We start from the raw sequence: 15,087 nt of genomic DNA on the forward strand, positions 1-15,087 counted from the left end.
CTGTTAAGGAGAAAAAAGCATACTGATGAAAACCAGCACTTTCTATTGTGGGGAAAAAACTACTCAAACCAAATTATTGTGTGTGTTTATAATTACAGATACAAAACAATGATTTATTTTTTTCTGAGTGTGGCTGGGAGAACTTTTTCTTTCTATATATTACATATAAACTTGGGTACTAATTCATTATTACAAAGTACCTGTTTTCTAATGCCAAAAATCCAGTAAAATAACAAGGGAAATCCAATTCTGCATGTCATTCCACTTAGATATAATAATATAGTCAATTAGTGCAGAATAAAAGACGAAACCAATGTACCTGTTTCCGAAGTGCCTCTCTGCTGCTTGTGTTTACTCAGTCCTTCCATGACATCCTGAATTCTCCAGAGTTCTTTCTGAATTTGTGCACGCTGAATTCCTGCTGATTCGGTCTATCCGTAAAAATGGATAGACCACACATGAGGGCGGCGAGAGGGAGAGAAATCATGAGATACAGTTATAAATTCCACTAATTACATATCTAAAAAATGAGAACCACAGTGGTTACTTTTGAGACTACTTAATATAATCTGTGTGTCCTTCTCAGTTTTGCAATGTTAATGATAAAGAAAAAGCAAAGAAAGAGAAAAATTTAATATTTCAGACCTACATGGTACACTATTTCACATTTTTTCAATAAGCATTGTGTTGCATTATTTACAATCGGGAAGGAATACTGACTAGATGGGACTAAAAATGGGGAACTTCCCCTAAACCAAAACCAACAAAACAACACAAAAACACAACAGAACAGAAACTCACCAACCTCAAATTAAACAAAGCATTTTTAGGGGAAAAAAAGGAAAGTATTTTAGCTTCCTAAGTTCTAGAACATAGAGAAATGCCAAAAGGGCAATTTACAAAATATATTTTGAAGAGTTTTGACTGATAGAGTTAAAAAGAATTTTCAGGACAAATTTTCAGTTTGCCATTTTATTATTGCCATTTTTATTCTAACCTAAAGTTGTATCTACTTCTTTTTACCTCTAATACCCCATTTCATGACCTTCGGCTAAATACTCTAATTGAAGCCAAAATAAGATAATATTGGTAAGATTCTAACAAAACTCTATGACTCATTGATAAACAGTAAAACAATAAATATAATTTTTAGGACTATAACTTAAAAAGAAACAGGTAAGTAAGTACGAAAATTGTCATGATTATGCTAGCCCTGAAATGTGAATACCAATAAAGACTTGTGAGAGGGAATATAAACTACACAAATCAGACAACTGCACATACAGAATATGTATTATTTTTGCAATAATTTAAAAGAATACATATTTCTGTGTATCTGAAAGGTGTTTAATGAAAACCTCATTTTTATTTTATTTTGCACTTCTCTGGTTCCTAGTTACACTGACCAACTTTTCAAACACTTGTTAGCAAACTGTGTTATTAAGTTTTCTATCAATTAAAACTTTTCACGTTCTTTGTCTATTTTGCTAATGCATTTCTGTTTCTCCAAACCAAAATGAAAAAGTTTTCCGCAAATCTAGTTAAGTAACTTGTTGAATTTTTAGAGGTTCAAGAGACTTCTTCCTAGTATGTCATTTTCTAAGTTTCCTATGTTTTTTCATTGTTTACTCATGTATTTAACAAATAATTATATATGTTTTATATATAGTATGTTTTATTTGCCTGGTTCTATTCTAAGTGCTTAAAAAAAATCAACACATTTAACCATCATAATAACCCAACAGGGCTAGATACTGGTATTATTTTTATTTTACTGAGTGGAAACTGAGGCATATGTAACTGGCCTAAGGTTATACGCGCAATGCTACTTCTTATAAGATGTGCCTCCTAGTTTTTCATTTTTTTACAAAACGTTTAACTACTTGTGGTCTTTATTATACCTTAAAAATACAGAACCATTTTGTGATTTTCTTTTCTGGAAATTTGGTTGGAATAGAATTATGCTTATGGGAAGAATTTTCATTGTGATAATGTTAAATCAGGTCATCGACAACACAGTATAACAATTAATACCTCTCCATTTATTCAGGTCTTCTCTCATGTCCTATACTAATTAAATATTCATGTGCTCAGTCGCTCAGTCGTGGCCAGCTCTTTGCGATCCCATGGACTATAGCTTGCCAGGCTCCTCTGTCCACGGAATTTTACAGGCAAGAATACTGGAGTGGGTTGCCATTTCCTTCTCCTAAATTTTCGTGATGAACTTTTTTATTAGATTAATCAGGACTCCAAACTGCTTTGGTTCACAGCTTCTTTTTTATGGCCTATGGCCTAAAAATTAACTTTATTCTCTTACTCTTAAGGGGTTATTAAAAATCCCAAGTACCAAAGATTTTGTGGCAGAGTGTTTATACTTGCAACATCTAAAGTCTTTAACATCTGGCCTTTTACAGATAAAGTTTGCCGATCCCTTGGTTATATTTTAGATATTTACCATTTTTTAAATATTCCATTTAGTAACTTCAGTGTACAAAACAGAAGTCACAACCACACATGGCTACTTAAATTTAGGTAATTAAAAATTCCTAGCAATATTGCAAATGCCCAACAACTACACTAGCAACACTGAAGGGCCTAAAAACTACATGTGGTTTAGTGATTCTATTTTGGATAGCATGCATAGAAGACAGGTGACTTTCTATGTCAACCTTACTATCTATTTATTATACTGAATTGTTGAGTCCACTGGGATTCCAATGTAAATGATTAAATTTACATTGTGCATGAAGTGACTTTTATTTATTTTTTTTTCAAATATATATAATCTCCATTCCCCAGGGTATTATTTTAAGACAGCTATTATTATTTTCAGTTTACAGATGAGAAAACAAACACCTGGACCTTGGCTCCCTATCTACCTATCCACAAAATTGGATTCTTTATGCCCAAAGTTGCCACATCTTCCCCTATTCTAATTAACATAGCAGTCAAGATAATGGGCTAAAACAGTTTGATAGAAGAGAGGGATTTAAAATAGAATAGATAAAATAATTTGACACTTCAATGTCAAGTGACAGCCAGGAGCACAGAACACCCTGGGGCTCACTATGTGCTCTACAGAATAAAGAACTTTTAAACAATGAGGGATGGGCTACTTTGTGAGACAGTAAGATTCCTATCATTGAAAGTATCATTGAAATCCAGATGTTAGGTAGCTAATTATGCAACAAATGTTGAAGCTTTGAGTGAATCCAACAAGATGGATTGCACAGTACCAGTCAAAGCCAGTTAGAACAAAGTAAACTTATTATAATTCTGTACCTGAACTTCACCGAGGCGATCCAGCTGCTCTTGCATCTGGTTCCTGGTAACAGTTACGTCGTACTCTAACTTATCATATTCTCTCCACGCTCGTTCCAGTTCCTAAAAGCAAAGGGCTTTAATTACTTTCACGGAGAAAATGTGCTGGTGTGTTATCACTCTTGTAATCAATAATGGGCAAAGTACAACATGTTATAACTCATTTCCCTTTTTTCCTCTCATTTAGTTCAATTTAAGAAGAATGCTGAGCAAATGAATTATTTATTATTGTGCTGCTGTATTCAAATTTCACTTAAAAAAATCAAAACCAAACAAAAATAACCCCCAAACAACCCAAACAAACATACTTTACATTATTCATTCATGACATCAAAATATTCAGCTGATTGTAGGATCTAAGGAGGTTTATTTGGAGAAAATATGTTATTTTATTCATGATAATACATTAATTTTTTCTTGTAAGTGATTTCTTAAAAGGCAGAAGAGGCATAAGTAAAATATTTTCTTATATGTCATGATTAACATTTGTCCAGAAATAAAAACACTAAATAGCCTGTATTTTTAGCATGTCAGATTTTCAATAACAGTGGAAGCTTCACATGACTTTACTTAGAATAAATATAGTCATGTAATGATTTCCTTTTCTTGGGCTTCAAAATCACTGCAAATGGTGACTGCAGCCACAAAATTAAAAGACACTTGCTCCTTGGAAGAGAAGCTATGACAAACCTAGACAGCATAATGAAAAGCAAAGACATCACTTTGCTGACAAAGGTCCATATAGTCAAAGCGATGTGATGGCTTTTCCAGTACTCACGTATTGATGTGAGAGTGGACCATAAAATAGGCTGAGCACGAAAGAATTGACACTTTTTGAACTGTGGTGCTGGAGAAGACTCTTGAGAGTCCCCTGGACTGCAAGGAGATCAAACCAGTCAATCCTAAAGGAAAAGTGAAGTTGCTCAGTCGTGGCCAACTCTTTGTGACCCCGTGGACTGTAGCCCACCAGGTTCCTCATCCATGGGATTCTCCAGGAAAGAACACTGGAGTGGGTTGCCATTTCCTTCTCCAGGGAATCTTCCCAACCCAGGGATCGAACCAGGGTCTCCTGCATTGCAAGCAGACATTTTAACCTCTGAGCCACCAGGGAAGCCCCAATCCTAAAGGAAATCAACCATGAATATTCATTGGAAGGACTGAAGCTGAAGCTGCTATATTTCAGTTACGTGATGTGAAGAGCTAATTCACTGGAAAAGACCCAGATGCTGGGAAAGATTGAAGGCAGGAGGAGAAGGAGTCGACAGAGGATGAGATGGTTGGATGGCATCACCGACTTGATGGCCATAAGTTTGAGCAAACTCTGGGAGATAGTGAAGGACAGAGATGCCTGGTGTGCTGCAGTCCATAGGTCACAGAGAGTTGGACACAACTTAGGAACTGAACAACAACAAATGAACCTAGTTCAGCTAACTAATACAGTGAATCCTGCTTGTAGAGACTTGACAGAGGTACTTCCCACCTATACTTTTCTTCTTTGGGGAAAAGAAAACTATCCCTAAACCTCAAACCGGAGAGAAAACTTTCATACTTAATCCTTAACCACATGTAATCTATTTAATACAGAATAATTCTACAAGTGCTCAACAATACATTGTCAGGAAGGATAAAATGAGGGTAACAGACTCATCATCCTAAAAGATGATGCTGTGAAAGTACAGTTCAATTCAGTTCAATGGTTCAGTCATATCCAACTCTTTGCGACCCCATGAACCACAGCACGCCAGGCCTCTCTGTCCATCACCAACTCCTGGAGTTCACCCAAACTCATGTCTATTGAGTCAGTGATGCCATCCAACCATCTCATCCTCTGTTGTCCCCTTCTCCTCCTGCCTTCAATCTTTCCCAGCATCAGGGTCTCTTCCAATGAGTAAACTCTTGGCATCAGGTGACTGAAGCATTGGAGTTTCAGCTTCAACATCAGTCCTTCCAATGAACAGCCAGGACTGATCTCCTTTAGGATGCACTGGTTGAATCTTCTTGCAGTCCAAGGGACTCTCAAGAGTCTTCTCCAACATCACAGTTCAAAAGCATCAATTCTTCAGTGCTCAGCTTTCTTTATACTCCAACTCTCACATCCATACATGACTACCAGAAAAGCCATAGTGTTGACTAGACGGACCTTTGTTGACAAAGTAATGTCTCTGCTTTTTAATATGCTGTCTAGGTTGGTCATAACTTTTCTTTCAAGGAGTATGTGTCTTTTTATTCCATGGCTGCAATCACCATCTGCAGTGATTTTGGAGCCTAAAAAGATAAAGTCAGGCACTGTTTCCACTGTTTCTCCATCTATTTGCCATGAAGTGATGGAACCGGATGCCATGATATGAAGGAACTGGATGCCATAATATGAACAAAGCTAGTGGAGGTGATGGAATTCCAGTTGAGCTATTTCAAATCCTAAAAGATGATGCTGTGAAAGTGCTGCACTCAATATGTCAGCAAATTTAGAAAACTCAGCAGTGGCCATAGGACTGGCAACAGTCAGTTTTCATTCCATTCCCAAAGAAAGGCAATGCCAAAGCATGCTTAAACTACTGCACAATTGCACTCATCTCACATGCTAGCAAAGTAATGCTCAAAATTCTCCAAGCCAGGCTTCAGCAATACATGAACCGTGAACTTCCAGATGTTCATGCTGGTTGTAGAAAAGGCAGAGGAACCAGAGATCAAATTGCCAACATCCAATGGATCATCGAAAAAGCAAGAAAGTTTCAGAAAAACATTTATTTCTGCTTTATTGACTATGCCAAAGCCTTTGACTGCCATGGATCACAACTGTGGAAAATTCTGAAAGAGACTGGAATACCAGACCACCTGATCTGCCTCTTGAGAAACCTGTATGCAGGTCAGGAAGCAACAGTTAGAATTGGACATGGAACAACAGACTGGTTCCAAATTGGAAAAGGAGAATGTCAAGGCTGTATATTGTCACCTTGCTTCTTTAACTTCTATGCTGATTACATGATGAGAAACGCTGGGCTGGATGAAGCACAGGCTGGAATCAAGATTGCTGGTAGAAATATCAATAACCTAAGATACGGAGATGACACCACCCTTATGGCAGAAAGTGAAGAAGAACTAAAGAGCCTCTTGATGAAAGTGAAAGAGGAGAGTGAAAAAGTTGGCTTAAAGCTCAACATTCAGAAAACAAAGATCATGGCATCTGGTCTCATCACATCATGGCAAATAGATGGAGAAACAGTGGAAACAGTGGCAGACTTTATTGTTTTGGGCTCCAAAATCACTGCAGATGGTGACTGCAGCCATGAAATTAAAAGACACTTACTCCTAAAAAAAAAAAAAAAAGAAAGATGCTTACTCCTTGGAAGGAAAGTTATGACCAACCTAGACAGCATATTAAAAAGCAGAGACATTACTTTGTCAACAAAGGTCCGTCTAGTCGACACTATGGCTTTTCCAGTAGTCATGTATGGATGTGAGAGTTAGAGTATAAAGAAAGCTGAGTGCTGAAGAATTGATGCTTTTGAACTGTGGTGTTGCAGAAGACTCTTGAGAGCCCCTTGGACTGCAAGGAGATCCAACCAGTCCATCCTAAAGGAGATCAGTCCTGGCTGTTCATTGGAAGCACTGATGTTGAAGCTGAAAGTCCAATACTTTGGCCACCTGATGTGAAGAGTTGACTCACTGGAAGAGACCCTGATGTTGGGAAAAATTGAATACATGAGGAGAAGGGGATGACAGAGGATGAGATGGTTAGATGGCATCACTGACTCAATGGACACGTTTGAGTAAACTCTGGGAGTTGGTGATGGACAGGGAGGCCTGGCGTGCTGGAGACCATGGGTTCTCAAAGAGTCGGACACGACTCAGAGACTGAACTGCACAGACTCAGTGGCAGTCCAATAATGTAAGGAGATGGCATTGCCAGGCCGACACAGAACCTCTTTTGTAGAAAAGTTCAGAGGGAGACCAAAGCTGCTGTGTGTGTGCTCAGATGCTCAGTTGTGTCTGACTCTCTGCAACCCTGTGAACTGTAATCCACCAGGCTCCTCTGTTTATGGGATTCTCCAGGCAAGAATACTGGGGTGGGTTGCCATTTCCTCCTTCAGGGGATCTTCCTGACTCAGTGACTGAATTTACATCTCCTGTGTCTCCTGCATTGGCAGGCAGATTCTTTACCACTGGGCCACCTTGGAAGCCCCAAACTGCTACAGAGGCAACTAAATCTGAGAATATTTTAGAATGGTGAGGAATTCTTGTCCTTCACATAAAAAACAGATCTACAGGCAGCCTACCTTACTAATATTCTAGGGGTGAGGAAACACAATATAGTTTGAATTTCCCTAACCTGGAGAGTCCTGCCATTCCACTGTACCAGTGCCGTTATCCTGCTGTACCTGTTTCTGCCTTTCCCTCTGGGCTCCTCCAGCATGATTACGTGTGAGTAATAACACAAGTCTATAGGAAGCAGCCAGCAACAGGAAAGCACTGGCCCCATACCAGTCCTCCCAACACCTGGCCAAGCATTTCATTAAAGAGTTTAGTGGCTTATCCGAGTACAAGGTTAAAATCTTTAAATGTGACATTAGCATTTTTTGTCAAGAAGATAATATCTAGGTACACTAAGGCAATTAAAAGGGGTGATGAGTTGCACATATACAATTATCTTAAAATCACAGGCACAAGTCAGGAAACACAGCAGTGCTTTCAATAAAGACCTGGACTTTTCAAGCCATATAGTTAAGAGGATGAGATAAATCCTGTGATTTAGAACCACATGGATGAACCTCATAATGTTAAGAGAAGCCAAATAGTATATCCTATATGGTTGTACTTTAACAAAGTCCAAGACAGGCAAACTTAATATACAGTTTAAAAGTCAGGTAGTCACTTTTTTGGGGGAGGAGGCAGTCATGGAGAAGAAAGCATCCCATTAAAATGCAATGCCTCAATAAGGATGTTGGCCACGTCTGTGTGGTTAATTTGTGTACTTTTCTGAGAAAATGTTCTACTCTAACAAAGGTTTAAAAAGAAAGTGCATGTGCCTATATGGACTTGCTACAAGGATGGCAGAAAACTTTTTTAAAATTTGACTCCGTCTAAGTTTACGGCATGGAACAAGTAAATTTTAATAGTGGTTACTTCTTTACAGTCTATACTGAGATAAGATTTGGCTACTGTAGGGGGAAAAAACCCAAACTTTAAGTAGGTCTGCAACATTCAGAGGCAGTGAAACCCAGACTACCAAAAAGAGATGAAAGAGAATTTTAATATGTAACTACAGAGCCACAGCAGCAACATAGTGTGGGCTTTATTAAGAAGGGATTAAGACTGATGATTCATTTCCAAGTTTTTAATATAATAAGAACTTTCCTTTCCTTGTCCAGAACCAATGGCAATTTATAACAGAATCTACCCATGGGAATAGTTACACAGTATGATACACATGAATGTAAATGTTATTTATTACATTATGCTTAGAGCTAATAGACTGGTCTGCTTCTGGTTTGCCTCTCAAGCAGTGTTCCTGAGTTCTAATCTAAGAAATGTTAATCCACTGTTCTACTTTTTATTAAAAAAAGCATAAGAAATTGGCAGTAGATTTTGCTTCAAAATAGAGATGAGGGAGTAATACAGAAATTGTAATTATTAGCTTCTTTTTGTCTTTCCATTGTGTCCTTTGGACAGCAAGGAGATCAAACAAGTCAATCCTAAAGGAAATCAACTCTGAATATTTACTGGAAGGACTGATGCTGAAGCTCCAAGACACTGGCCACCTGATGCGAACAGCCGACTCATTATGCTGGGAAAGACTGAGGGCAAGAGGAGAAGGGGGCGACAGAGGATGAGATGCTTGGATGGTATCACTGACCCAAAGGACATGAGTTTGAGGAAAGGGAGACAGTGAAGGACAGGGAAGCCTGGCATGCTTCAGTTCATGGGGTTGCAAAAGGTTGGACATAGCAACTGAACAACAACAAAATTAGCTTCTTAAGCTCCAATAACTCTTCATGTTTAAATATTACAGATTAAGGTCCACAACTACACCTTGGAAAATTAAAATACTGCAGTACTTAAATCTGGCTTCCCTGGTAGCTCAGCAATCCACCGGCAACGCAGGAGTTGTGGGTTCAATCCCTGGGTCAGGAAGATCTTCTGTAGAAGGAAATGGCAACCCACTCCAGTGTTCTTGCCTGGAAAATGCCATGGACAGACGGGCCTGACAGGCTACAGTCCATGGGGTTGCAAAAGAGTAGGACCTGACTCAGCGACTAAACAGCAAATAACAATTTAAATTTACCATTATGTTTTGGTGATTAGGCACACAAAATATTGATTTTGACCATTACAACCCAATGATAACAATTCTGTGAACTGGGTGTCAGAACTAGTTGATTTTTGAGATCAATCAAAATAAAGTTAATGTAATTTCAGTTTTACCTTCAGGATGTAGGGATTTCTTGGCATAGATATTAACAATGTGTTTAGAATTTGAATAATTTTTTAAAAAATAACATTTTAAATGATTTTATACTTACCTTAGTATATAACTGCATCAGAGATAAAAATCACTACTTACTAAACACATAACATATCTTATTATACTATCTAATAATAACTAGTATATTGGCTTTTTTAAACTTAAAAAGATGTTACAAGGGACAAATTCAAACTATATAAAGTGAGGCTCAACTAAATCAGGTATGATTATGGAGCTACCTTAATTTTAAATATCTAGTTTATGATAATTATAGTCATTTTACTTTTTTGGCTACTTATAATCTTTAACTTACTGGCTAGTTACAATATTGAACTCATATATTTAGTTTCTCCTCTAATCTTCTCTTTGAAACAAAATAATATTCCATCTCAAAGAAAATGGTTGCTTTTTATTGTACAAATTGAAGACATAATGAATTTTTCTAATAATAAAAGTAGAATAGAACACAAGAAAAGATAAGAAGATCTAATATGCTCCCCCTTTGTTAGCAGTTTTGTGGATTATTTTTTTAATCCTCCTTAGATATATACAACGGAAATTTCCAAATATAAACAAATGTAGCCAACAAGCACCCAAATGCAAAAGTTATCAATACATGATCAATCTGGTTTCATCTATAGAATCCATTTTCCATCCCCATGGGATCATTTCAAAGCAAGTACCAGAGATTATATTGTTTCATTTATAACCACTTCAGAAAAGGAACAAAAATGAAAAAGATAAACAGACAAATTCTAATGAATTTTAATAACTAATATGCTTCCCTGTTGGCTCAGATGGTAGAGAATCCTCTTACAATGCGGGAGACCTGGGTTCAAGCCCTGGGTTGGGAAAATCCCCTGGAGAAGGGAATGGCTACCCACTCCAGTATTCTTGCCTGGAAAATCCCATGGACAGAGGAGCCTGAAGGGCTACATACAGTCCACGGGTTCTCAAAGAGTCAGACACAACTGAGCAATTGAGCACACACATGTATTTCTTTTAAAATATATTTTTAAAATCATTTTATTTATTTTTAGCTGTGCTGGGTCTTTATGGCTGTGTGGGCTTTCTCTAGTTGCGACCAGCAGGGGCTACCCTATAGTTGTGGTGCTTGGGCTTCTCACTGTGGTGGTTTCTCTTGCTGCAGAGCACAGGCTTTAGAGCAAGGGCTCAGTAGTTGTGGAATCTTCCCAGACCAGGGATTGAACCTGTGTCCCCTGCATTGGCAGACATATTCTTAACCACTGGACCACTAGGGAAGTCCTAAAAAATATTTTAAACTGTAACAATTTCCCTGTCTATTCCTTTGCTACTTATTTGTTGAAGAGAATGGGTTACTTGTTCTGTAGAATTTCTCCAATGCTAGGCAATGGCACCCCACTCCAGTACTCTTGCCTGGAGAATCCCATGGATGGAGAAGTCTGGTGGGCTGCAGTCCATGGGGTTGCTAAGAGTCGGACACGACTGAGCGACTTCCCTTTCACTTTTTACTTTCATGCATTGGAGAAGGAAATGGCAACCCACTCCAGTGTTCTTGCCTGGAGAATCCCAGGGACGGCGGAGCCTGGCGGGCTGCCGTCTCTGGGGTCGCACAGAGTCGGACATGACTGAAGCGACTTAGCAGCAGCAGCAGAGTCTGTTAACTGAATTCCTGTGGTATTGTTTAGCTTGTGCTTGTGTTTTCTATGTTTCCTATAAACTCATAGCTAGATGCTGAGGTTTGCTGAGATTCAGACTTGATTTTTGATTCCCCCAACCTCACGAATGTTGCTGGGTACTTTCCACTGCAGCATTTCAGGAGGTTTATCACCCCTGGCTGCCTCTGTTTCTAGGATATTGTATTACAATCATGAAACAACCAGTGTATTTAAAAGACATCATGAAATCTTTCAAAGTGTATTTCATGACAATCCATGTATGTCAATAGATCCGTTAAAAAAAATCACATTTTGCTATAACTATAATTCTCAGTAGCTCTGTGTGATACGGAGAATGGAAAGATGAAGATATTTCAAGTGCAGGCTTCTCTTCAAGGTGGTTTATCTGTCCTCTTCCCCAGCCCGTTAAACTTTATCCATTCTAGTCTAAAGTCTCCAATGACTTAAGTCCCTCCCATGCAGAATCTGGTCTAGAACATAAATTTAAAGTTACTGGAAGTCTATACAAAATGCTCATTCACTGTAACTCTGGGCAATCTCTCTGTTTCATTTTTCTATTTTTAACACAGTAGTAATAGTACCCCTGCGAAAGGGTTCTTAAATGACTTAACTATGTGTGAAAACACTTATAATGGAATCTGGCACCCAATAAACTGCTCCAGAAATATTCACAATGTTTACTACTATTCATATATTGGTACTATTCTGCCATGGCTAAGTGCATAAGCCATCTACTAGCATGATTCAGGACGACTGGGGTGCTTTATAGTTGTTTTCTTTAAATTCCAACTTTATTTTTATTTACTTGTTCATGTATTTCTTTGGTGCCAAAACCCAGGATTGAACCATGGAATTCCGACTATAGATGTTTGAGTAAGAGAATCTAGATTTGATTTCATGTTTCAGAAAATACAAATTCTGTAACTACTATGAGTACAGTGGAATAGAAAATACAGAAGTCCTAGAATAAAAAAATCCTAGGGACTTCCCTGGTGGCCCAGTGGTTCAGACTTCACCTTCCACTGTAGGGGATGTGGATTCAATCCCTGGTCGGGAAGCTAAGATACCACATGCCTCAAGGCAAAAAAATCCAAACATAAAACAGAAGCAGTAATGTAACGAATTCAATAAATACTTTAAAAATGGTCCACATTGAAAAAAAAAAATCTTAAAAGTCCTGGGTTTAGGTGTTGATCTGTTTTTAATTGGTTATGTCACTTTGGAAGTCATTTAACCTCTATGAACCTGAGCTGCTTCTTCATCTGTGCAGTGGAGGTAATGAGAATGAAAATAACATGGAGATAATTACTACATCTATTTTGCACAGTATCTGCTAAGGGATCAAACCGGATAATATATGTACATAACACAGAAATACAAATATATTTTGCTACCATTATTGGATGAACCCTAAATTCTCATCTAAGGTATGTGAAGAGCATCTGCTTTATCTGGCTCCTTGAGTTGTCAGAAAGAATAAAAGCAACACTGCTGAATGAATAAAGCATGAGAATATTTCTCTTACAATCAGAGATAAAGCCTAAATGTAAACTTCCTGAGCAAGGTGACTGGAGCAGATGCTTAGCCCTCTGTCCACCTGATTTCAAGGCACTGTGGCCAACTCCACGTGTGCCGGTGTTCATGGTCAATTAACTAGGGCGCTTTGGACATGCCGGTGAATTAAGGACCCTGGGGCGACTGTGACCAAGGAGTGAGAGACAGCCCAGCCTCCCCACCTCTCAGTGGGAAATCTAGAAATATTTAGCTCCTTTCCTCAGAGGGTCCCTACTACTCCACAGTGGTGACCAACTCAGCAGTGAACCTCCACTGGCTCTTCTACCCACCACTCCCCTCACCCCGCCCCGTCTCATTCTCTCCCTCCATCACTTTCATTTCCTGGAAACAGCTCCCAGGTCCTCATCCCAGGCTCTGCTTTCAGAAAAAACCCAAACTAAGACAGCAACATGCTGACAATTTTCAAGGGATAACTGACCGTTACAATAATCCTTCCCACTAATTAGGCTTAGGTCAAAAAGGAGTAGAATAAAGTTAAAAAAATTAAAAAAATTAAAAACAAAGAAAAAAAGAAGCAGAGGCCAGGAGATCACATAAAGACATCATGTGCTTTAAAGCACACTCACGCGTGAGTGTGTGTGTTTGTGTGTGTTAGATAGGATTTAGAGAGAAGAGATGCTGCATCAAGAATTAAACACATAGGCAACACTGCTTTACATGTTTATCATGTATTAAATCTTGGTTTTAATACCTCAGTAGCCAACCAGGTGAGATGATCAAAGCTTTGCTCTATGGAAGCCTAACATCATACCTTATATATTTTATATCTCAGGACCTGGATTGGAACCAATGCCCCAAAATCAACTGTTAAAGAACCAGAGGAATCCTTTGGGATTCTGTTGGCAGATATATAATTCAAGTATGGTCAACATCCAGTGAGTTCCAACCATTTGTAGCCCTAAGCTACAAATATGAATATGTTTACTTAAAGGCACAGATAACATAGTTTGTAGTCTATGCATTTTAAGACCTTAGAAGAACACATTGAGGGTCTGTAAATGACCAGTGAATAATGCTGAAGGCAAAGGAAAAAAAAAATCCCTGGAAAGTGATCATATGTGATAACAACCAGAAAGTGAGATACTCAAAAATGATTATTTCTTTGAACGTATCTGATAAACTTCCATCAGGACTGGAGGTATCTTGGGAGAGAGCCTACAGATGAGATTTAAGTTACGAAACCTATTTGATAAGGGAAGAAATAATAGTTCAATTAAACACTACACATCTCTAAAACTTTTTATAACAGACACAAAATTGTGAAATAGTTTCCAACTTAATTTTGATTTGACTCAGATTGTCATACAAATTCCAAGCTTTTCATTAACTTGGCACTGACAGCTTAACCCCTCTTTCCCTTCCTTATCTCGTATTTCCCACCCTGGACTCCAGCCAACTACTCAGTTCTATTTCTTGCTTCTCCAAATATGCCCTTCACATTCTCATCTGTCGGGTTTGGTTCAGAGCGTTTTGTCCTGTATGGGCTGCCCTTCACTTCACCTTTCTTCCAAATCCTACCCGTCACTGATGCACTAAATGACTACTTCCTTGTTGATAACATTTATGATGATATTAGAAAAAGCTATGTAGATCTAAGGCTTCAGGGCTATGGATAGAAGACCTGGAATTGACCTCTAGGAGGCATTGCATTCGATTGGCTTTATAACGCTGGGTAAGTCATTCAGTTCCTTCATCACAGTTTTTTAATTTGGCTGCAGTGGGTCCTAGTTGTGTCATGCAGGATCTTACGTTGTGGTGCAGGCGCACTTGCCCCGCGGAATGTGGGGTCATAGTTCCTTGATCAGGGATTGAACCCACATCCCCTGCATTGCTCTGGACCATCAGTAAGTCCCCGATTTATCACATTTTTAATGCACATACTATCTTGCTGAATGCTAGAGTTACAAAGGTGAATAAGATATGGTTCTGATTTCAAGGATATCACAACTGCAAGGATATTAAATTCTTAAAATATCTATATATGCCAGTGTATAATTAAGAAACTCAGATAAGATAATGGAAGTAACAGCACTCTTGTTTGTTTGTTTTAAAGAATGCTAAGATGCT

At 38.4% G+C, this 15,087-nt stretch overlaps 1 protein-coding gene across 20 annotated transcripts in view; it reads right to left on the minus strand.

The window, feature by feature from the left end:
• The window catches only part of PLEKHA5 (pleckstrin homology domain containing A5), a 260,287-nt gene that overhangs the window by 21,387 nt on the left and 223,813 nt on the right, over positions 1-15,087 (minus strand). For all 20 annotated transcript variants that reach the window (XM_070790011.1, XM_070789999.1, XM_070790013.1 and 17 more), the window contains 2 exons: positions 3,283-3,384; positions 320-431 (listed from right to left, as the gene is read on the minus strand). In XM_070790011.1, coding sequence (XP_070646112.1) covers positions 320-431; positions 3,283-3,384 — 214 coding nt within the window. The remainder of the gene's footprint in view (positions 1-319; positions 432-3,282; positions 3,385-15,087) is intronic.

Source organism: Bos indicus, chromosome 5 (genome assembly GCF_029378745.1).
Source record: "Bos indicus isolate NIAB-ARS_2022 breed Sahiwal x Tharparkar chromosome 5, NIAB-ARS_B.indTharparkar_mat_pri_1.0, whole genome shotgun sequence".
NCBI classification, from domain to species: domain Eukaryota; kingdom Metazoa; phylum Chordata; class Mammalia; order Artiodactyla; family Bovidae; genus Bos; species Bos indicus.